Here is a 25,018-nt window from a genome sequence, read left to right as displayed (position 1 = left end):
GGTGCAGAGTTTATGTGGTGAAAATTTATATATTTTCACAAAACCAAACAATTACTGCAGAATATTCCTACAGTCTCAGAATTTTTTTTTATTCTTATTTATTTGCCAATTAGCAAATTGGAGCCTGTTGGTTTGGGCCCACAGGCCTAATGTTTGACACCCGTGCTGGAGATGCTATTAGTTGTCTTATAACAGAAGCTCATTCTAGCAGTGTCTGACTTGACATCTTTTTCCTGCATCCCCACCACCACCACCCTATACAAACCTCTGGTTAGAAAACCAAGCAGAGCTGTGATGTAACCACAAGCTGCTCTGACCTCAACAACAGTGCATGTCATTCATAACTCTGTGTCCCACTGTCACACGACCTACGACATGCTATGGATTGCTTCCTGTTTTCATAATGAACAAGTTCAGAAGTTCACTTTATGTAAGGTCTCTGCAGGCTGAAACCTGAACTGCCTCCGATGCCCTTTCCTCCTGAAGTTCTTCTTGCAGGAATGGGTATGCGGCCCATGTGTGGCGAGGCTCGCCAGGAACAGCTTTTGTGTATGAGGACATTGCATGCAGGTGAGCGGTGCTCAGAGCAGGTGAGCGGCTAAACCCAACTACTGGACGAAAAGAACCGGACGGAAAGAACCGGATTCCTAAACCGAAAAGGCCTTCCAGTTTCTCTGTTTGTGCTCTGTTTTAGCTCCTATTAGCACCTGTCTCGTCATGGCTTCCCCCTCCTCTCCTCCTATTTTTTCCTGCTCCAAATGTCAGATGTTTAGCTACACCTCGACCTCAGTTACTGACACAGGGACCTGTGAAAAGTGTAGCTTTATTGTAGCACTTGAGGCGAGGCTGAGTCAGCTTGAGGAACGTCTCCTCTCTATCGAGCTTAGGGCTAGCCCTGTAGCAAGTAGGCAGCCGCCAGGTTTAGCTGGAGCGGAGCGTTCTAGCTTAGCAGCGCAGGTAGCTGCTAACTTTAGCCCCCCCTCAGTGGCCCCCGAGCAGCCGGGGGAACAGGGCGGTTGGGTGACTGCCAGGGGTAAACGTAGCAGCAAGAAGTCTACCGGACACCCCCGCTACACCCCGCAGGCCTCCGTCAGTGTCTCCAATATGTTTGCTTATCTAGAAACATAGTTAAAAGCTTAGCTCCTCCATCCTGACGTACCAGAGTGGGGACCAGGCAACAGAGTCGCAGTCCTACACGCCTCTCTGAGTTTCCCTCTGGGCAGTCACCAACCATAGCTAACTTAGTCAAACATCCCATAAAGACTGTGTCTATCCCTCGGACCACCACAAGTATAAAACTATCTAAACCTAGGAAAACAACTTCTAATGACTACAAAAACTTAATCCGTATCAAGTGTGAAACTAGACAAAATCAAGACAAAAAAATTAAATGTGGTTTCCTAAACATTAGATCTTTATCATCCAAAGCTCTTCTAGTCAATGATCTGATAACCAAACACAACATTGATCTCTTTGGATTAACAGAAACCTGGCTACGTAAAGATGAGTATGTTAGTCTAAATGAAGCCTCCCCTCCAAGTCATACTAACACTCAAATAGCTCGTGAAAGTGGTCAAGGAGGGGGCGTGGCAGCCATCTATAACTCTCAGTTACTAATTAATATTAACCCAAAATCCAACTTTAGTTCTTTTGAGAGTCTGAGCATGACCATGCGACACCCGTCAAATAAAATAGTAAATTCTGTAGAATTTGTAATCATTTATCGTCCTCCTGGACCTTATTCAACTTTTTTTAACTGAATTCTCTGAATTTTTGTCAGATCTAGCCCTGAATAAAGATAAGGTTATCATGGTAGGAGACTTCAATGTTCATGTTGACGTAGAAAATGATAGTTTCAGTGCCAGCTTTAAATCTACACTTGACTCTCTAGGTTTCTCTCAGGTAGTAGACGGGCCTACCCATAAACATCTACACACCCTAGACCTTATTCTAACTTATGGTTTGAATATAGAGCATCTGACCATCTCTCCTCACAATGATTTCCTGTCAGATCACTTCTTAATAACCTTTGACCTTGTTCTAAATAGTTATAACCCTCCGGCTAAAGCCGTGTTAACCAGGTCTCTCTCTGATAACATAGTAACTAAATTCAAGGAAAAAATTCCCTCTGCTATAGAATCAGTAGTGAATCTTCCTGACCCGTATACTGTTGCTAGCTCAGATATTGAATACCTAACAAACAGTCTGACAGATATGCTAAAAACAACGCTAGACGACATAGCTCCTCAAAAAATGAAACTGAAAAAACAGGAAAAGTCATCCCCATGGTTTAACTCATCAACCCGCGAGCTTAAACAACGCTCCTGTAGATTAGAAAGAACTTGGCGTTCAACAAAAAGAGACATAGATTATATAGCCTGGAAGGATAGCTTCAAAACTCATAAGAAAGCTCTGAGTAGAAGTAGAACTAATTACTACTCATCCTTAATAGAGGAAAACAAAAACAACCCTCGGTTTCTTTTCAGTACTGTAGCCAAACTGACCAAGAACCAAAATAGCGTCGAGCCCACCATTCCTATCAATATATGTAGTGAGGACTTCATGAAGTTCTTTCAAAATAAAATTACAGGCTTCCGGTGAGCGAGTGGAATGGAGTAGACGCGTTGCAGATCTCGCTCCCGTGACTTTCCTCATTGAACCTTTAAAACATCCCCTACCTTTACTAAAAGTGTAACATAGGTGGACGGTAACGTTGCTTCAGAGCTGAGCGCAAATATGGCTTCAAAGGCGAGTAGACAGGGTAAGAAGGACACAACTACGAAACCAGACCCCCCCGAATCCAGTGCAGCCGACGTTAGCATGGCCTCGATAGCCTCCCTTCTTGAAGAGCACAAAGCAGCCATTCTCACCGAAATAAGGGCGACATTTGTAACTTTTGAGACTAAGCTCAGTCGCGTTGAAGCTGCGGTCTCGGAACAAACCCAGAAAACAAACATGTTGGAGTCAAATTCTACCTTGCATGACGAGCGACTCGAAGCCCTCGAACACCAGTTTAGCACGCTACGGGATAGCAATGCTAAGCTACAAGCTAAAGTCACTGACCTGGAGTCACGCAGCCGCCGCAACAATGTCCGTATTGTCGGTCTGCCGGAATCCATTGAGGGGCCCCGGCCGTCTACATTCTTTGCAGAACTGCTTGCTGAAGTCCTGGGACCTGACATCTTTCCTACACCGCACAGAGCGCTAACTGCTAAGCCGAAGCCAGGAGAAAGGCCGAGGGCTGTCATTGTGCGGCTGCACCGCTTCCAACAGAAGGACAAAATCATACGGGAGGCGCGGACCAGGAGAGGCAAACTCCAGTACCAGGGATCACCGATTGCCATCTACGAGGATTACGCCCCGGAGATAATGGAACAACGCAACAAGTACCGCGAGGTGCTTTCGGAACTTTATAAACTCGGCCTGAAACCAGCTCTGCTTTTCCCTGCTCGGCTAACCATCACGACCGCGGAGGGTGGTAAGAAGAGACTCTCCTCAGTCGAGGAGGCTAAACAATTCATTGCTTCCTTTCGACCTGATAATAATTGACTTTACCATATTTATTCACGTACTACCTCTTAAGAAGTGTTTGCTGTGCCTTATTTACTGAATGTAACTGTTCGGCTGCTACACCTGCAACGGGCCTGATGCGGATAATGCGCTGATGAAACTGGCAACCCTTTTCACTAAGGTAACGCTGCAGCACGTTCTTTTCCAGCAACGTGTGATTAAAGTTTACACACTTATACATATTTATTTTATTTAATTTTCATTTTTCTCAGATTTCTGTTTTGCCTATTTTACATTGGAGATTATTTGCACTGAGGGGCTTTACAACCCCTGTTTACAGCCTTAAATACTGTTCACGTTGGCCTTTTGTCCAACTCATTTTGTTGTTTTTCATATATTGTATTTATTTATGTTAACCAGTTAAATGACAATCCGTTATTTTTTTTTCCCTTTTATTTTTCTCTCCTTTTACCTGCGTTATGATGGCTGTTAATGTTTAAAACTGAATACTAGTCTTTAATCGTGATTTGGTGGGGGGGTTTTTTTTGGTTTGTCACAGTTTTTCAGTTGTTACCGTCCTGCATACTGTTATTATTTAATTTAAAGGGGCGTTGTTTATCTTGTTTTCATCCATAATCGGGCAAGCGAGATCTTAGACTCGTCTGATGCCTGGAAGTCCTGAGCTACGTTGCTCAGATACGGTTTGTATTGAGATTCAGTTGTTGGTTTGGCCTTAATCAGAAATGTGTGTGTTGTGTTGTGTTTTTTTTTTTTTTTTTCTCTTTCTTTTCTTCCTCTTTCCGTTTTTTCTTTTTCCTTTTCTTTACAGAAACGAGGCACCAGAAAGCACCTCATCACTATTATCTTTACTCTTAGATGTCTATCTCCATGACTCAGCCAGGTAACGGACTTCGCTTGATCTCCTGGAACACAAAAGGCATGAACAGGCCCACCAAAATAAATAAGGTATTGACACGTATAAAAGAACTTAAAGGAGACATTATTTTTCTACAGGAAACCCACCTCAGATCATCAGAGGTATCCCGGGCAAAAAGGTCATGGATGAGTCACATATTTCATTCAAGGTTTTCAGATAGGTCGAGGGGGGCGGCTATCATTATCTCTAAAAATGTCATGTTTAATCATTCTTCAACTATCTCTGACACCAATGGACGCTATGTTATTGCGACAGGCAAGACCTGCAGAACCTCCCAGTTATTCTGGCTTGTATTTACGCGCCAACATGGGATGATGATAAATTCTTTCCTACTTTTTTTTCTAAAATTCCTAATTTAGACAACCACCATCTACTGATTGGAGGCGACTTCAATCTGGTTCAGAATGTCAAATTAGACAAATCCCACCCTGGTAACTCTTCACTCTCTAAAGCAGCCAGCATGCTACAATTTCACGCGACACAGCTTGGTCTCTCAGACCCCTGGAGATTTAGAAATCCTGATGTTAAAATGTACTCCTTTTTCTCACACGTCCATCACACCTTCTCGAGGATAGACTTTTTTCTAATTGATAATAACCTTTTGCACCAGATCAGTGCCTCTGAATATCATCCTATAGCGGTGTCTGACCATGCTCCTACCTCTTTAGACATTAATTTTCCCACTCCCAGACTCTCCCCGGGGCCTTGGAAATTTCCCTCCCAAAATTTGGCTGATAAAGAATTTAAACATTTCATTAGTGAGCAAATCAACTTTTACCTTGAACTCAACGACACAACTGATGTCTCTGATGCAACGCTCTGGGAGGCCCTTTAGGCTGTAATCCGAGGCCAGACTATTTCGTATATCTCTCAGTTGAGAAGGGGCGAGAGGGCAAGAATACAGGCAATTGAGGTCGAGTTAGGGAATATCGATACGCTCTACGCATCTTCCCCCACCCCAGACACGTACAATAAATGGGTTCTATTGCAGGCAGAATATGATATATTGACCTCACATAGAGCAGAAAAACAGCTAAGGCAAACAAAACAACTCTTTTTTGAACATGGCGACAGGGCAGGGAAACTTTTGGCCCATCAGGCTAGAGCTGTGGAGGCCTCTAGGCTGATAACTAAAATCACAGCGTCCTCAGGGAGTGTGGTGTCTGACCCGATTGATATTAACTTGGCTTTCCATGAATATTATTCCAAGCTCTATACTTCTGAATGCAGTTCTGATCTGTCTTCTAGCCCTCTCTCATTGCTTAATTACCCTAGAATCAACGACTCAGTGGCGGAGGAGATGGGTCGTGCCATCTCCCCCTTGGAGATTCAAACTGCCATCCAATCGATGCAGAGCGGAAAGTCACCAGGCCCAGATGGCTTTGGGACTGAATTCTATAAGGCCTTTCCTTCCCTGCTGGTCCCAATACTAACCAGAGTTTGTAACAATTCTTTTCTCACAGGTAAACTGCCCGACACCTTTTCACAGGCTTCAATATCACTACTGCTTAAAAAGGATAAGGACCCAATTTGCTGCAGCAGCTACAGACCAATTTCTTTGTTGAATGTCGACCTTAAAATTCTTTCCAAAGTTTTAGCTACTCGTCTCCAGCGGGTGATGTCATCTATCATTTCAGAAGATCAGACAGGCTTCATTCAGGGCAGACACTCTTACTCTAACACCAGGCGGCTCTTCAACGTTTTGTATGCAACCCCATCACACTCTCCAGAGATAATTGTATCACTAGATGCGGAGAAAGCCTTCGATAGGGTGGAGTGGAATTATCTGTTTTATATTTTGGACAAATTTGGTTTCCATCCAAACTTTATTTCCTGGATTCAGCTTCTCTACACTTCCCCTTGTGCATCTGTTCGAACCAACAACACCCTATCTCAACCTCTCCTGCTTCAACGAGGGACACGCCAAGGGTGCCCCCTCTCTCCCCTGTTATTTAACTTAGCCATAGAGCCTTTAGCCATTTGGCTTCGTGGCAATGACAAATTTGAAGGGGTTATCAGACATGGCTTGACACATAAAGTGTCACTGTACGCAGACGACCTCCTTTTATATGTCTCCAACCCTCTCTCTTCCCTTCGCGCAATACTTGACATTTTAAACAGTTTTGGCCGGCTATCTGGCTATAAACTTAATTTACAAAAGAGTGAACTACTCCCTGTGAATGCTTCAGCCAGAGCCCTCTCACTAACAGCCTTCCCCTTTAAAATAGCCGTGGACGGCTTTAAATACTTAGGGATATTTATTTCCACTTCCTTTAAAAGCCTTTTTATTAAGAATTTCCAACCACAACTAGAAAGGTGCAAACTAGATATCTCCCGGTGGGCTTCACTCCCTTTGTCAGTCGCTGGTCGCATCAATCTAATTAAAATGGTAGTGTTGCCAAAATTTCTGTATCTCTTTCAACATGTTCCTGTCCTAATTAACAAAGCCTTCTTTACTAAACTGGATAAAATACTTGGTGCCTTTGTTTGGGGTGGCGGGCCTGCTCGTATTAAGAGATCGACGCTTCAGTTAGCTAAATTAGAAGGAGGCTTTGCCCTGCCAAATTTTCGTACATTTTATTGGGCCTGCAATATTATGAAACTGCCAATTTGGTTAAGCTGTCACTCCGCTCCTGAGTCCCCAGCATGGGCCCAAATGGAAGCTTCTTCATTCAGGTGCTCTCCCGCCTCAGTGGTCTGCTCACAATTACCCACCCCGACCTCTAACACTGCTGACAATCCAGTGGCCTTACACACCATTAAGATTTGGCTCCAATTTCGTAAGCACTATGGCCTACACAGAGCCTCATTGCATATACCTATTTTGAATAACTCTTCATTTCCCCCATCTCTTACAGACTCTGTTTACCGTGTTTGGTCAACTAAAGGCCTTGTAACCCTCGATGATTTGTATGAAGATGGGATCTTCCTTTCCTTCTCTTCACTCGCCTCTAAATTTAGCTTACCCAACAGCCACCTTTTTCGTTATTTCCAAATCAGACATTTCGTACAGGGGTTGTTCCCCCATTTCCCCAATCGACCCCCCGAATCTGAAATCGACCAGTTTCTTCTACTTTTACCAAACCACAAGCGAATCATCTCGGTCATCTCAGGCAGAATTAACTCGCTGAACCCTTCACCTGTAATCTCTCTTAAAGAGTCCTGGGAGAACGACCTGGGTATTTCCATTTTAGCTGAGCAGTGGAACAAGATTCTCCAACTAACACACTCCTCGTCTATCTGTGCCAGACATGGCTTATTACAATGTAAGGTCCTTCACAAAGCACACTACACCAATGAGAAGCTGGCTAAGATATTCCCAGGTAAAAGCGGTGCATGCAATAGATGCAACCAATCCCCAGCCAATCACGTACACATGTTTTGGACCTGTCCCCGGCTCACCAAGTTCTGGTCTGACATATTTGAAACCCTCAGCCAAATTCTCACTACCCCTGTCCCCCCGGACCCACTGACTGCACTTTTTGGCCTGTCACAGGGTCATGGCTTGTCCTCTGCAGCAAAACGCCTTGTAGCCTTTACCACTCTCCGTCCCACGTCGGACGTGCGAACGTGGGACGTGCTGTGTTCTGGTGGCTAATAATGGGTGGGGAGGGGGGTGGAGGGCTGGGGCTTAGGGGGATTAAACTACAGACACTTTACCTTATTTTATAGACATTGTGTCAGGCTGCCACGTTCTGCTCATATCCATGTACCCTTTCTACCTCAATTCCTGTGAACTAGTTCTGCACCAACTGTAAACGTTCTTTTTTTGCTGTTGTGATGCCTACTGTCTGTCTGTCGAAAAACCTAATAAAAAGATATAAAAAATAAAAAAAATAAATAAAATTACAACGCTGAGGGATAACATCCATCAAACCCTACTGTCCGTTAGCCCCATAACAGAGGAACTGGTTAAACCTAACAGTCATCTGGAATGCTTTCAGCAAATACAACTAGTCGAACTAAATTCCCTCATTTCTTCTGCTAAACCAACTACTAGCCTGTTGGACCCAATTCCTACTAGAATTCTGAAAGAGGCACTGCCACTAATCAATAATTCTATACTCGCAATTATTAACCAGTCTCTAACAATAGGCTATGTGCCACAATCCTTTAAACTAGCAGTTATTAAACCTCTCATTAAAAAGCCAAACTTAGACACAAGCCTTCTCTCAAACTACAGGCCGATCTCCAACCTTCCTTTCCTGTCAAAGGTTCTGGAGAAAGTAGTCGCTAAACAACTCCAGGATTACCTGCACGAGAATAATCTGTTAGAGGACTTTCAGTCCGGCTTCAGAATGAACCACAGTACAGCGACTGCACTGCTAAAAGTTACTAATGACCTTCTAATGGCCTCAGATAGAGGTCTTCTATCTGTTTTAGTTCTTCTGGACCTTAGTGCCGCATTTGATACTGTCGATCATAATATACTTTTAAGGAGATTAGAAGATGCCGTCGGCATTAAAAACTTAGCCTTAAACTGGTTTAAATCATATTTATCTGACAGGTTTCAATTTGTTCATGTAAATAACAAATCTTCAATGCATGAACGGGTCCTGTGTGGAGTACCACAAGGCTCCGTCCTCGGACCGATATTGTTTAATGTCTATATGTTACCACTCGGAAATATTATTAGGAAACACAACATTAACTTTCATTGTTATGCAGATGATACTCAGCTATATTTATCAATTAAAGCCAATCAAGCCGACCAAATTGTTAAATTAGAGTCCTGCCTCAGGGACGTTAAGTCCTGGATGTCTATCAACTTCTTAATGCTCAACACATCCAAGACTGAGGTTATAATCGTAGGTCCTAAAAAGCTCAGGGATAACTTTTCAGATAGTCTGATTACCTTAGATAATATTACCTTAACCTCTAACAGTGATATTAGGAACCTGGGTGTTATTTTTGATCAGGATCTGTCCTTTATTTCCCATGTTAAACATGTCTCCAGGACAGCCTTCTTCCATCTAAGGAATATTGCAAAAATTAGAAACTTCTTGTCCTTCAAAGATGCAAAAAAAATTATTCATGCCTTTGTGACTTCAAGATTAGATTATTGTAACTCCCTAATGTCAGGCTGTCCAAACTCCTCTGTTAGGATCTTACAGCTAGTGCAGAACGCTGCTGCACGTTTACTAACCAGAACTGGAAGAAGAGAGCACATCTCCCCAGTCTTAGCATCCTTACACTGGCTTCCAATTAAATCTAGAATAGAATTCAAGATCCTTCTGATCACATATAAAATTCTTCATCAGAAGGCTCCGTCCTATATCGAGAAACTTCTAGAAGTTTATCACCCTCCACGAGCCCTTCGCTCTGAGGATGCAGATTGTTGGTAATCCCTAAAGTCCATAAAAGTAAAACAGGAGGCAGGAGTTTCAGCCATATGGCTCCTTTACTCTGGAATCAACTACCAGCCTCGGTCCGAAGGGCCGACACCATTAGTTTATTTAAGAGTAGACTAAAAACCTTCCTCTTTGATAAAGCTTATCATTAGGAATAAAATAGGACCACTAAGTTGAGCTGCTATAGGCCTAGACTGCTGAGGGGATTTTCTCTCTCCCGTTAAAGGGAGTAACTCTACATTTGGAGCTTCTGTTTCTTGTCTTTCTTTCTTTCTCTCTGTGTAACAACATTACTGTAGCCACCAGATACTGCTGCCGTCTTTTATTCTCCCTGACAGGAGGGGAGCAGGATCCAGGGGATCAGACCCAAGACTCAGAGTGGAGTTACGACGGTCCTACTACCCGACCCGACCACAGCACTGGGACCCCACCGCAACGGCACGGCCCTTAAACTCCAGACTGAGATTGGTTCATCATCAGACCAACGCTCATCATAGACTTTTCTTAGTATTTGTACTTATCTCGCCTGTCTGCCACTCTCTCTCTCCCTCTTCTATTCCTCTCTCTCCCTGTCCTATCCCATGTACTTCGCCCCCAACCGGTCAAGGCGGATGGCCGCCCTTCCAGAGTCTAGGGTCCGCCCCACGGTTTCTTCCTGAAGAGGGAGTTCTCTTGAACTTCTCTCCATGCGAGGGAGTTTTTCCTGGCCACTGTTGCTTGTTACATCTGCTTGCTTTGGAAAGGTTTAGTTGGGTTCTGTTGTACTCTCATTGTAAGAGCGCTTTGAGATGTTTGTTGATGTGATTTAGCGCTTTACAAATAAAATTGAATTGAATTGAATATATCAGATGCAACACGGTGTGGCAACAGCGGGCGTCCAGATTGGCACGCTGCTGCGATATGCCTAGGGCGAGGGTGTTGGAGGAAGGCACATGGTGCCAGGCCCAGAGTAGCTCACGGGCAGCATTATTTAGACTGGCTGAATGTCACCCAGCCTTACTCATTCACAGTTAACAGACAAAGCGGGGGGCAAAAGGCTTAGATGTGAATTAATTAGGCTTCATCAAACACTCGCTGCCCTGCTTCCATGTCTGTTTGGTCGAACATGAACACACAGCAGCTCTTTCTCTCCCTCAGCAGGGAGGTTTCATGGCTCTAAATAGCTTCACTGACCTTTGATGTTTCTGCTTTGTAATGAAACCACACCCTGCACACGCAAATTAAATAGCTCTACTGACACTTTTATGCTGCAACAATTATGTAACAATAGTCTCATGACTTTCTTGATTCTACAACTACAAGTACACATTCATAAATTCAGTTTTACTTCGTTCATATCGCCACAAGAAAAACTACCTTAAAACCATCTGAAAAGCAACTCCTCTTCATATTGACTTTGATAGAATAACATAGTTGTACAAACAAGTAAAGTAGGTTTGGTCCTTTTTTTTTTTTTTTTTTTCTTTTTTGCCCTTGTCCTGTTCGGCAGCTTGGGCCAACAATATGATGTGATTGAGAGCCTTCGGAGTCAGAACAGATTTTGGTCTTGCAACAGGGAGAGACCTGGAGTCTCCTCCTGTTGCCTTCTCCGTCAGAAGTTGGCATGGCTGCCGTACACGACCGGGGGGGAACGCTCAAAGAGAGAGAGAAGAGAAAAGAGAGAAAAAGGTTGAGGGGGGAGGGGGGAGGGGGATAACATACAATATCCTTGTTGTGCTACATATATTATTTGCAGTTATCACACTGATCCAAATATTTTCCAACTGTTTTTGGATTAAACCAGCCTGAGCTGCTCTATCTAGACAGTAAAATGATTTCTTAGATTAACCAGCCTGAGCAGCTCTATCTAGACAGTAACGTGAAGCAGGAACATGAATTAACAAAGAGGTGACAACAAAAGAGGAACATGATTTTTAAAGTTTGAGCAAATGATGATAGAGAACAAGCAACTTCAGAAGCACCTTTCGTGAGGAGTGGAAGTGTGTGTGTGTGTGTGTGTGTGTGTGTGTGTGTGTGTGTGTGTGTGTGTGTGGGGTTTGTCCACTGGGTGTGACCGGAACTGTTGTGGGGGGACCCATGGCGACACCCCGGGGTCCGAGGCCATCGGGCCCGGACACCGCCACCCCGGCAGACGGAAGCCCCCCAGGCCCGGGGAGACCCCAGCGAACCACCCCAGAGAGTCACGCCCCCGCCCAAAAAGCACCCGACGGAGAATGCAGAGAGGAATCCCCCCCAGGCAAGAGGGGCCCACAAGAGAAGGATAAAGGGCACAGGGCCCCAGGCCCCGACCCAAGCCGCCAAGCCGAGAAAAGGCCGGAGCAGGGCCCCCGGGCCGAGCGGGCCGAGAGCCCCCCCAACCCCGGCGGCGAGTCCCGCCGCACCCCCGGGAACAGGCCCACCCACCGCCCCTCCCCAACCCGGCAAGGCAGAGACGGCCCCAGCCGCCGTGCCCCGGACCAGCCCCGCCCCCAGACCCAGGAAAGCGGAGGCCGGCGCAGGCCCCGGCCGGAGGACAGTCAACTCTACACCCCCAGGAGCCTCATATCCCACCCGCCCCATGATCCTCCCCCCCGGTTTTAATTGAAATACCCAACCCCTGACCCACCCCCCACAGACACCCACCCCTGACGCAGACGCAGACGCAGACGCAGACGCAGACGGACGCACACACACACGCACACACACACACACTCGGGACAGGGGGGGGAGTGATGACTCTCGCCCCCCCAGGCCGCCGGCCGGGCCCCCACCCGGCCACCGCGGTGTCCCAACCTCCACCAATCCAACAGCAAATGGAGAAGAAGCACCGCGGTCTTTTTTTGTGATTACAGTGGGGGTTGTGCTCGCAGCAGCCGTCTAAAACTAATTCAAAACCAGTCAGTATCTGGTGTGACCACCATTTGTCTTGGAATAGAATAATGCAAATATGCAACTGAGAAAAATTGTCTAGAATCTTACGCTGGTGTGCGTATGATTCTGATTTCAGACCAAATGCCCTTGATGGAAGATTTAAGGGTTTGGGTCTCAAAAGGAATTACAACCTACTACTCTCTGATCCACAAGGGGGCATTCATGAGTTTTGAATTATGGTTTATTAAATATGGTTTAGGTCAAGACGATTTCTATAGATACTTAGGCATTATTTTGATCAAAATATAAAAATAACATTTGAGAAATGCAACTTGGGGTTCCTACAGACTTTCTTAACATTAATTAAATCATTTTCTCCAAATAAATTAATTTCGAAGTTGGACAAATCCATTCAGCAAGACAAAAAACCTAACAGAGTACATTAAGAGGAAATGGGAAATGGAAGGTAACATACAAATTTCAAAAGAAGATAGGGAGAATATATGCAGATTACAATGGAGCACGACTGGTTCTAACACCTGGCGAGAGTTTTGTTGGAAGAATATAGTCAGGTTTTTTATCACACCTATTCAAAAGAGACACCAAGGTAGTGGTGACTTATGCTGGAGGCTCTGTGGATCCTCAGGAGCTAATCATTTTCACATTTTCTAGGATTGCCCACTATTAAACCCTTATTGGTCACAATTAAATGAACATATTAATCATGTATTTGGTAGTAAAATACCTTGCAATTTTGAAAACATGTATTTGGGCAATGCGGATGTTACCAACTGGAGAAATAAGGACAAGTGGTTGCTTTAGATACTACTGGCAGCAAGTCAGAAAACCTTGACCAGGAAGTGGCTAAAACCGGACCCTCCGACCATCGAAGAGTGGCTCAATACAACTCAAGAAATATACATTATGGAAAAACTCTCATTCAACTCTCAGGATTCAAAGGGACACGTTTTACAGGATCTGGTCAAAGTGGACTGAGTATGTCAAACCATAAGTCCAGACTTTGTATAAATGTTACTGTTTAGAATGAATGAAAAACATTTCTGTACAGGTACTCTTCCCATAACTGTTCATATGAAAAAATGTTAAAAATAAAAATGAAAAAAAAAAAAAAAAAAACCTTCTGCTTGCAGTGCGTGAAAGCAGGTCAACATCCAGCTGAAGCACTTCGAGAGTTTTATGCCAACACAGGTATTATTATGTATTAACACAGGTATGGATACATTTGTTTTTTAAAGTGTTAATAATACATGAGGGAAAAAGTTCAGCTACAACGGTAGCTTTGAACGCTGTCTGAGGCCAAAAAGTCAAGCGATATTCATCATCAACAGAGCCCACACTTGATTGCTTGTGGCGAGCGAAGCAGTCATCTCAGTGTAATAAGACGTTATTATCCATCCAAACAATATCACCGCTGTTTGGACTACTTCTGCCTCGCTGGCTCCTGGCATTGCATAAGCCTGCAAGCGCTGCACTGTACTCGATTTAACAAAAGGAAAAAATAACCTAATTTGATTGGTTATGTAAGCCTATTAAAGTCGCCATGGAAACCTGTTGCTTTTTACATAGCAGCTTTGTTCTGCCTCGTAAGTCCACTTTAGGAAACTTATCCCACACTCTGAAAAAGGGTCTGTTTGACCCACAAAAGTCATCCAGGGAATAGAAACACCTTGATGTGGAGACCTTTTCATGTCAAAGTACGCAAATAAATGTTAAACAAATGTTATCTGATATTGAAATAAATGGTAAAATTGTAGGAGGTTTCATGAATTTGTGAATTCAGACATAACATGTCCCAAATATACCTCCAGCTTTCCTCCCTATTGGTGTGGCTAGTAACATTGGTACTCTCATTTATTATCTTCTCTATAAATTAATACTTTCAAATTCTTTCTGTTCCTTTAAATTCCTTGTTATTTCAGTTTAGTGTTAATAATTGTTTTATAGTCTTTTACCTCTGTTTATTTTTCTTTGTTTTTTTTAATCTTCTCCATAGAATTATGGGTGTCCGTATAGGGGACAAAGGTGCTCAGAACTTTTTGAAAACGGCTTCCAAGTTGGAGTTGGATCCACCTCTGTCTCCACTGAAACAGGAAAAATTAACTACTACTGCACATGTGCACCACCACGTGTGTCATTGACGGGACGTTTAAGGACTGTTCAAGTCTGCTGCTGGAAATAAGTTCATTACAAATAAAGTGAAGAACATGAAGTTTCTAGTTTGTCGTAATTTCTCACCTAAGTGATTCAAATGTAAGTGCTTCATCGATCAATTTTTTTAGGACATTGTTTGCGTTAACTTGCAATAAAGAAATTAGTGCTCTTAATGACTAATTAATTCTAATTAATTAATACGATAATGAGCTTCCTCAGCTAGAACTTCTATATCTCATGTATTAACTAACAAATAAAATCACTTTTCTGCTTCGCCTTTGATATTAAAACTGCTGCTTTATTCTAAAGACTCATCCATGAACACTGTGCACCTCTGTCCTACCAACCCAGTCTCACGGCAGTTCTTCAAATGGTCATGAAATGGTCACGAAATTTAATCTTTTAATTCGTGTTCAGTGACATGTTTTGCCCCTTTTTTGTCTTGTTAGACATAATGCATTTCAAACTAACATTTCAATTGGACTTATGTTTCATGTCTGCTTCGGGCTTTGTTCCCTATTAGACAGCACATATGATGTGATGTTTTTGTCTTGCTTTTCTTCCAACAATCAGACATTAACTAATTTTACTGTATGGCCCATCAATACTCATGACTATAAAGTTCCTAATAAAGATTTGTGTGTCCACAATGAGGGGCATTAACATTTTGTAAACGCCTGCTCTCAGCAGGTACCGTGTGTTTAGGTGCATTGAAGCTTGAAAGGTATGAAAGGTAAAACAGTATCCAGGCATTTTCTGGATGAAGTGTGGGTTTTGCCCCTTTTTTACACCAGAAAAAAGGGGCAAAACATGTCACTGAACACGAATTAAAAGATTATATTTCGTGAACAATTCATGACCATTTGACAAACTGCTGTGAGACTGGGTTAGTCCCATATAGCTGCTATTTTTCTGCACTTTTTATGACTTGGGGCTGTGCAGAGTCGGTGATTATCTTGTGAACCCATTGGACTGATTAGAAGCTCAAGGCACGCAGCTACAAGGAGCTGAAGTGGGTCAGCAGTGATTAAACACCCAACATTCCAGTTGTTTTAGTCTAAAGCTGAGTTGCTGTGGCCTGCAGGGACTTTATGAGTGTCCTGCTGGCCTTTCTCTAAAAATATTGGTCAGTACAAACAACATGATTAGAAACTAAAAATATTAAGAGCGTTTAGAAGAAGTAACCTTTAGTGTTACTCTCGGGGCAGCTTCAAGGGCTTGTTTACACAACGTTTTCAAGTGTAAATGAACAACTTTTGTTGTGTTTTGGGTGACCGTTTATATGACAAAGGTGCTGAAGAAGCACACAACTTTCGAAAAACACTTGGGCTCCGTCTACATGTAAACTTTGGAAGTGCTGTTATTGCGAATGCACACCACGGCTGTAGTAAACAGTTCTTCTGCACATGCTCAGTAGATGGACAATAACAACAGTGTTTGCCATATTCTCCTGGGACTTGGTTGTTTTATAGTTTGACATTGACCGTAATAACAATCCGACTTGGTCGAGATTTAAAATCAAAAACAAAAATGAACAAAAGCACCCACTAGTGGTTTGACTTGCTAATTACAGTGTTTCTGCTGATTACATGGAAACCGGACATCGTTTTCAAAACATTGCCGTGTAAACGCAAAATTTTTCTGAAACGAAAACACGTTTCCTCATGCAAATGGGGCATGAGTCAAAGCATCAAAACCATTTCCAAAACATCAGCGTGTTCGCATTCAAATCTGCATGTTACTCTGTGAAAAAGGAAACACCAGACAGAAACAGTGTCATAGCTCCTTTGTGTTATGTTGTACTTGATTAAAAATGTATTGTTGGTTGAATAATTTTCATTAAATCTTCGCCTCCAATCTTAAAAGCTTTCCCCTGCCTCCTACAGTTGTTTTTTGTGTACGGACCAACAATCAAACATGGTGATGTGGAGTGGTGAGACGGACATACATGAGGCAGGGCGTGATGACAGAGGTGGGGTTTGGATGACGGGAGGGGGTCTGGTGGTCCACACAGAGCCACTCACTTGGCCAGCTTCATCTCGATCTGTTGGCGGATCTCCTGGCGCTCCTGGTCGCTGCGCACCGGGAAGATGTTGCGGTCCTCCAGCTCCTGCTGGCTGGGCCTGTTGCGCAGCTTCACGGCCAGCAGCTCCTTCCTCATCCTGCGGGGGAGGGTCCCTGTGATGGAGCACAGCACAAATCAGATCAGGGGCCACAGGAGCGCTTGGGGAGCTGCCGCACGCACACGGTCCCAGCTCCACATGCTGGACTGATGATCATCAGCAGAGAGCTCATCCACCTGCACAGGTACTATACAAAATATAACGGGAAGATGTTCACAAACAAAATTGCTGAATGAAACTGCATGAATTACTTCAGATTGCACAGTGGCTCACAAAAGTATTGATACAACTTGAACTTTTCAACATTTTGTCACATGACAAACCCAAATGTAAATATATTTTATTGGGATTTGATGTGATCGACCAACACAACATGCCACATGATTGTGAAGTGGAAAGTTGAAATGATTTAAATTTATTCCAAAGGAGTGCCTTAGTTATGTAGTGGAAGAGATTCACATCATGGATGTTTAGTCCACAAATCTGCAGCAAAATATGAGGCTGCCAACATGGAAAAAAAAAAAAAAAAAAAAAAACTTTTTCCAGAACATTTTTAAATCCAAGCCACAAAACATGAAGACAGTTCTGAGGGTAGAGAGGGTCCAACATGCTGCTAGCAAAACCTTTTTTTTTGTAGACTAATAATAAATCCTGTTCCATTGACAAAGACACCATTTCTCACAGTGTTATTCAAGCTATTAAAGGCTGACAGTAAAAACCAACTAAAGATGGAGACAGATTAGAAACCCTGATAATGAAGAAAGCACCAAAAACACAGTAAAACAACCGTGTGATCCCGAGAGTATCTCTTGTGTATGTGGTACTGGAGCAACATTGACAGCTTGTTTTAGTAGAAGTCACCTCAATCTTCTAAAGCAAAACAGCTGACGAAGGGAGCTGATGTGACGTGATGCTCCCAGTCTCTTGTTCTGGTACCTTAGGCTCATGAGAAACGTGGTATTAAAAGGCATCTACAAAAGGTGAGTAATTCATTTCAGTTTCTGAAGAAAATATAGTATTCACTACACTTCAGGAACAAAAGGAATGCTACCAATGGTCCCTTGACCCCCAATGATAACCAGGGTTTGAATTCCTCCCTACAATCTCTTAGTCTGTTCTCTCTTTTTCTCTCTTTTTCTCCTCTAACCACAACGGCAGAAAGTCTCCACTTCAGCGTCTCGTTCTACAGATTTAGTCCTTTTAAAAGGGGATGTTTCCTTTCCACTGATGGATTATTGGTTTTTCAATGTGAAAGTGTCTTGAAATGACTGTTGTATTTGGCACACAAGAAATAAAATTGAATTTTTTTCCAAACATTTGAATGCCACTTTATTTGGTATGTAAAAGTTACCTTGTAACTAAAGAGACTTCAAAGAGGGGGGCTAACTTATCTGTCTTTAATCCTTCACTGATAAATATTTCTAAGTAAGTAAGTAAGGTTTATTTATAAAGCGATTTTCCGACAAAAATCACAAAGTGCTGTACATAAAATGGGTGCAATAAAACAGAACATTCAAATTTCATAAAATACAGTAAAAGTGAGAGAAATATTTAGCTCAAAGCTTTCTTAAATAAAAATGTCTTCAAGTGCATTTTAAAAGAACTCGTGGAATCGAGCGTGCAGAGGGACAGGGGCAAGCCGTTCCATAACCCATCGATTTTAAAGCGAGTCTTTGGGACCTTCAGGAGACTCTAGTCTGAAGATCGGAAGGTGACCCTCAGGTGTAGGGGCACAGCAAGTCCACAATGTACTGAGGGGCCTGACCATGCAACACCTGGAAAGTGAGAATTAGAATTTTAAAGTCAATTTTAAATTTGACTGGGAGCCAATGAAGATTTGATAAAATGGGGGTGATGTGGGCTGTTTTGGGTGAACCTGTCAAAAGTCTTGCAGCTGAGTTTTGTAAGACCTGAAGTCTTCCGAGGACGGTCTTATAGAACCAAGGGAAAATGGAATTGCAATAATCAAGGCGGGATGAAATGAAGACATGGATAATCATTTCAAGGTCTGGTTTTGACAGCATTTCTTAGGTGGTAAAAGCAGTTTATGGTCAGTTGTCGAGAGTGGTCCTCCACAGACATGGCCTGGTCAAGCCTAACCCAGAGGTTCCTGAGTTCCTCAGTCGAGCCCAGGGAACCAAGGTGGGTTTTGATTAGGGGAATCTTTAAATTTTGTGAAAATATGGAAGCAAACTTTGGTCGTTAAATCTTTTATTCATTCCTTTTGTAAACCTCTTTTCGCTCAGTGACATCTTCCCTCACGTGTTTGCATTGTTATAATCTCTGCAGATTTTCCTATCGTGTCACCCTCCACCAGTCACATCTGTCCTGTCTTTGCGTCCTCCCCGTAGAGTAACGGGCGTGTTTCACAGCAGGAGGCGGCCCGCCGATGACCCACATGAGAATTAGGGCAGCTGAGCAGATGTTGATGAGCTTCTGAAACCTGACACCAGCGGGTCTGTGAATGGTCGCTGCAAATCCCCCCGTCATGCTCCGACTGTAAACAAACATCAGCAGAGATTTCGCTGCCTCGTTATCTGCAGACCGCGGGGCCAGCACCAGGTTTTTTTTTTTTTGCTGGACTTGTATACTAAGAGGCGGATAGCGGTAAGGGGAGCCTGCAGACCTACCAGAGATCACAGACTCATTCCAGCTGTCTGGGTCGCTCAGGTACTCGTCCAGACGCCAGTTCTCCTTGTTCTCGTCCGACTCCTTCTTGCTCTCCGCCTCCCCACAGGGCTCCCTCTCCATGCTAGAGGTGCGAGACAGGCGGCCGTCCAGGCGGCGTTTGGGAGACGAACGTACCTCCTTAGTCTGAAAACTGAGATTAGAAAAGGAAAAAAACAAAACTTGAAGATTACAGGTGTAGTGAAGGATTCTGTTGTGACCTTTGCAGGCATCGATGTGGTGAAAAGCGTCCAAAGCAGTGAGTACTCACTGAGTACCCGGTTACACAACAACAAATTCGAGTGTATTCACAAAACTTTCTTCACTTTTGGGGAATCCGTTTACACGGCACCAGTATGCGGATCCACTATATCCACAAAGTTTTTATCCCGGCTCCCAAGATACAAGATTCTTTCACAGTTGCTATTCTCTCCTGCAGAGACTGCCGGAGGCTACGGAGCCTGTGACTGCGCATGCACAAATCCCTCCCCCTCTCCCCTCCTTCTGTTCACGCACTTGTAAACAAACATGGCGGATCCATAGTGGTATGACTCACAGTCTATATTCTAGTTTTATTGTCCAGATCAGTAGTTTTATAGTTGAGACTCACCCCTGATAGCATCCGATGCATCATCAGTCCATACGGATGTCGGGTGCTCTCCATTTTCTTCACGTTTATAGTCTTTTGTTCTCTGGACACATCTGTTAGGGCTTTTCCACCAAAAAGAACCAGGTTCTAGTTCAGGGCCGGTGCCAGAGCCAGTTCTTAAATGAGCACCGCCAAAGAACCGGTTCTTTTTCCACCGTTAACGTAGCCAAGTGAGAGCCACGTCATTGCGTCACTTCAAAACGTGATACGTCACTGATTTCACCAACATACAGGAACCAGGAGACGGACTGTATTCATCGGTTTAGTCCGGGTCACTCCATCTAGTCTGACCTGAACCTCAGATGCACCAAAGAGCCAGAAAACATTACGTCTCTTCGTATCTCTATTGGTGTTTTTTCACCCCAGCAGGTGAAGTCTGCTCTGCTCGCTGGCTGCAAACTGTGGAATGGATTTCCTGACTCATTACTCCTCGTCTCATTGAGACCCGCCTCCCTTCAAGAAATCCAGTCCACATTTTGCAGCCAGCGAGCAGAACTGCAGCAGGGAAACACTGTGGAGTCATTTCAGTAACAGTGAAGCAGACGAGGCTTCATGGATCAGAAATCTCTGCAGGTTGGATCGGAAATGTCAGATCCGTGAATTATGTTAGTATCGAAACCCGATACCGGATCGGCTCCATTCCTAATCACTGACTGCTGCTCCATCCATCAGTGTTGCCTCATTCACACCAAGAATTACGCAATACCGTGTCAGTCAAACTGTGACCACTTAACCTGCGTGTCCTGACTTTCCAAAGAAAAGCCCCAAACTCCTTCAAAATAAAAGTCCTTGTTTATCAAAAATTACAATGTTGACTTCAAAATGGATATTAAGTGTTTAGATAGGGGTACGGGTGACGTGGCTTTCAAGATAAAAGTCCCCAATTATTTAAAAATAAAAGACCTTGTTTATCAAAAATGACACCAGAACCCTAAAACATTGATATTTAAGGATTAGCTCGATTAGAGGTTATTTGGTTTCAAAATAAAAGCCCTCCAGATTTTTCAATATAAGTCATTTTTTGTTAAAACCTTTAAAATTTATATTTGATCAAGATTTAAATGGGCCAGAAGCCATGATTGGGCCAACCCCGACGGGCCAGAGGCCTGAGTGCAAGGTCCCGATCAAGGCTGCTTGCAGCTTTAATTGATTTTATTTTTACTTTCCTATATTTAGTTTGAATAAACTACATGCCAATGGAACATTTTATCTCTTTTTTTTAAAAAACATTGTTTTTGTTGCATATATGTTCAAAAATGAATAAATAAATCAATAAACAAACCTGCATTAGCAGCCAACTTCATATCATTTATACCAGAGGTCTCCAACCTCGGTCCTCAAGAGCCCCTGTCCTGCAGGGTTTAGCTCTCTCCCAGTTGCAGCACACCTGATTGCAATGAGGGGCTCGTTATTGGGCTTTTTCACAACCATGGTGATGACATCATCCTTAGATTCAGGTATGCTGAAGCAGGGAGAGAGAGAACTAAAACATGCAGGACAGGATCCCTCGAGGACCGAGGTTGGAGACCTCTGGTTATACAGAGAGACAAATGTTTCATTAAGATAATCAAATGTGTTGATTAACACATCTGAAAATATAACATCGCCCCATGCATGTTGAGAGTTTTTAAAAAGTCTAAAACTTGCAAAACACATCAGATATATAACCTACTTCCGTGTTTTGTTGAAGTCTGTTTCCCACTCAGAAGGAAGCTGTAGTTTAAGATTATTGACTGACTCATCTTCCAATGGGAAACCAACTTCTGGAAAACACTAGCGGGTCAGATTTCATTAAATGAGTTTTCATTTTAGTTAAAAAGTTGAATGCTATTAAATGTTTTAATGGACACTTGTATCTTTCCATCAATTTCATTATTTCCAAACTGAATTACACGATTGATTATTGAAAACATGCTAATTGACATTTCACAGCCCATCTTCAGTAGATGGCAGCCACACCACTCTACGTATACAATTACTTATGCTTGCTCATGTTTGATCTTTTGCCCTTTTCACTTATCATAGCAGGATTTTCATTGTTTTGACTGCTGACTGGAACTGACTTTAATCTCCCTGAATCTGAACTCAAATTAACGTATGTGAGTAGAAGTGGTTTTAAGAATCTTCTGTTCATGTCTTCATGCTTGATGCCACCGTTACAGGTCTAGTGTGGACAGTGTGTTTACACTTCAGTACTGACTTTGAGGCACTAACAGGAGTCCTGCACATTTTTAGACAAGTGGTTTAAATCTTGCTGATCTGTGAAAGATTTTTGTACTGAGGCCAAACAGGGATTGCAAAGCTCAGGCCTGAATTGGATTATTTCTAGTGATAATAGTTTAATACATATGGCATGGTATACACTGTAAGTAATCACAATCTGTAAGATTACAATGTGTACACACCAGATAACATACTGTTGCCATGTGTAGTAGGCCACAAAGAAACACAAGGGTCCATTTTTATGTGCATACACAGATTAATAAGAAAAATTTTAAAGAAATGCTTATTACTAAAAATTAGTGCTGTCAATCGATAATTTTTTTTACTAATTACACAATTTTCTGCATTTAATTGTGATTAATTGCATTTTTTTTTACTTAACACTGAAGCTTGTAATCAACATTTATTTACGGAAAATCATGGAATTAATGTAAACACCACATGTACAAGTATACCTAGTATATTTATATACAAGTATATTCAAATACTTGCTTTTGGCTTTGAGTGAACACTGTTTCTCTCCAAGTTAAGCAAAAACAAAAATATCCACAAACAGAGATAATATAACAAAACCCAGACTTCTATGTCAGAGTGAAGGCCCAACACTTTGAGAATTTTAGGAACAAAGTTGTGAACTTATAACATGAACAAAGTTCCAATAACATACTGTGAAATCCACAAATACAAAAAGAAATGACACGCACGCCAGGGGGAAAGAGAGTGAGAATACAAAAAACACGTGAACACGGAAAGCGCAAAGACACACACACAAGAAAGACCTAAATGAAGCCGGCCCCCCACCCCACGGAAAACTGTTGGTTTATATCAAAAAATTATTGTTTGTGCTGCTTAAGTTTTGTGAGGAAATAAACACCTCCTTTATTTTCTATTTTTTGTATTCTTGATGTGTCTATTGTTTTGGGGATAAGATCCATCCCAACCAGTAGATGGCGTTTGAAGCGCCTGTGTGGAATAGAGGGACAACACGGAGCTTCAGAAATAACCCAGGCAGCTGTGGCCAGACTAACGTGTCTCCTCCATTTCTCCACAAGTATGACTATAAATATTATTTTATTTAGCCAAACAGAGTCCAAACAATAATTCTTTTAGCACAAACCACCCCTAAGGCAGCACTAATTATTGAATCCATTGCTCAATTTGGACATTGTGGGGGGCTGTGTGAACTTATATCTTAAAAACAAAAGCTGCACAAATGATAATTATTTCAGCACAAATCAGCACTAACGATTGAGATATATTTTGTTCAGTTTGGACAAAGTGGGAGAGCTGCGTGAACTTAGAAGTTGCACCATTGCTGCTGCACCGTCGTGCGCGACCTCCGCCTCACGATCGGGCACACACACGCATGCACTGATTTTCAAATATTATTTATTTAGTATTTAAAAAAACCAAAGCTGCACAAACGATAATTCTTTCAGCACAAACCAGCACTAACGATTGAGACCAAACTTTGTTCAACTTGGACGTTGTGGGGGGGGGGGGGGGGGGGGCGACTTAGATTGACCTTTAGAATATTGTTTAATATCTTAAAAATAAAAACAGCCTAAACGATAATTTTTTCGGCACAAACCAGCACTAACACAGCACAAACGATTGGCTCTATTTTCACAGAGTTTTGCGTGGGGTATTACAAGGTATTATGCTGCTCTGCAGCCGGGTGGCTCACTGCAGCTGCACCAGCTGCTCACGTGACAAAAGGCTAAAGAGTAAAAAAAAACCGGAAGTAAGCTAAACGGCATTAGTTGCGTCAATTTTTTTTTTACAGTTTTTCACGATTGATAAGACACTGTTCCTGAAAAATAGCACAAGTTCCCAAAACAATGCACCCTATTTTCTTTATTAGGACACGATTCACAAAGCACTGCACACTTGTGTCAAAAGTGCACTTTATTGTCAAAATTTGAACTTTGTTTTCAAAATTGGCACAAACAAAGCAAAAGTAGGCCACTGCACTGCTAAATACACTACACTCTTCTCTCACACTGTGTTTTCACATGAAGAATAATAAAATGATCCAGTCCTAAAAAATGACACCTTAAACACAAATGCATCCTATAAATGATTCAGGGGGCCATTGCAGTGCCTGACATTAGACAACTAAATACAGCACTGTATTGTACACAGTACAGTATGCAAATATTTACACCACGTCTGCATCAGTTCTTTCAGCCTGGTCAGACCACAGGACCTTATTAACATCACAAGCTAGGTTTTCTCAGGTCAGGCAACGTGGAAAGAAAGACTAGTGTGTCTGATCCAGCCTGACATGCATCAAATGTAACATCATCACATGTCAAGACCATGATTGCAAGAGATTTTTCTGAATATATGGCTGCCGCTCAAATACCTTCCACCTCCATGTAGAGAAGAATTCCTCTAGAGGATTCAGAAAGGGAGATTATGGCGGCAGAAAAATCACAATCCTGTATCAATGACAGTGGCAGGAATTTCATCTAGATTTGTAATTCTTTGCGTGGGTCTTTGTCTCCGTCTAGCTCCTTGCCTTGGTGTTTGT

General features: G+C 42.7%; 1 protein-coding gene across 2 annotated transcripts in view; it reads right to left on the bottom strand.

Annotated features, from left to right (window-relative positions):
• phactr3b (phosphatase and actin regulator 3b) overlaps positions 1-25,018 on the bottom strand; it is a 122,744-nt gene that overhangs the window by 25,058 nt on the left and 72,668 nt on the right. For both annotated transcript variants that reach the window (XM_080462397.1, XM_080462398.1), the window contains exons 7-8: positions 19,574-19,764; positions 16,845-16,998 (exon numbers count right to left, since the gene is read on the bottom strand). In XM_080462397.1, coding sequence (XP_080318523.1) covers positions 16,845-16,998; positions 19,574-19,764 — 345 coding nt within the window. The remainder of the gene's footprint in view (positions 1-16,844; positions 16,999-19,573; positions 19,765-25,018) is intronic.

The sequence above is a fragment of the Lipophrys pholis genome (assembly GCF_963383615.2).
Source record: "Lipophrys pholis genome assembly, chromosome: 4".
Lineage (NCBI taxonomy): Eukaryota > Metazoa > Chordata > Actinopteri > Blenniiformes > Blenniidae > Lipophrys > Lipophrys pholis.
This window is presented reverse-complemented; position numbering and strand designations above follow the sequence as displayed.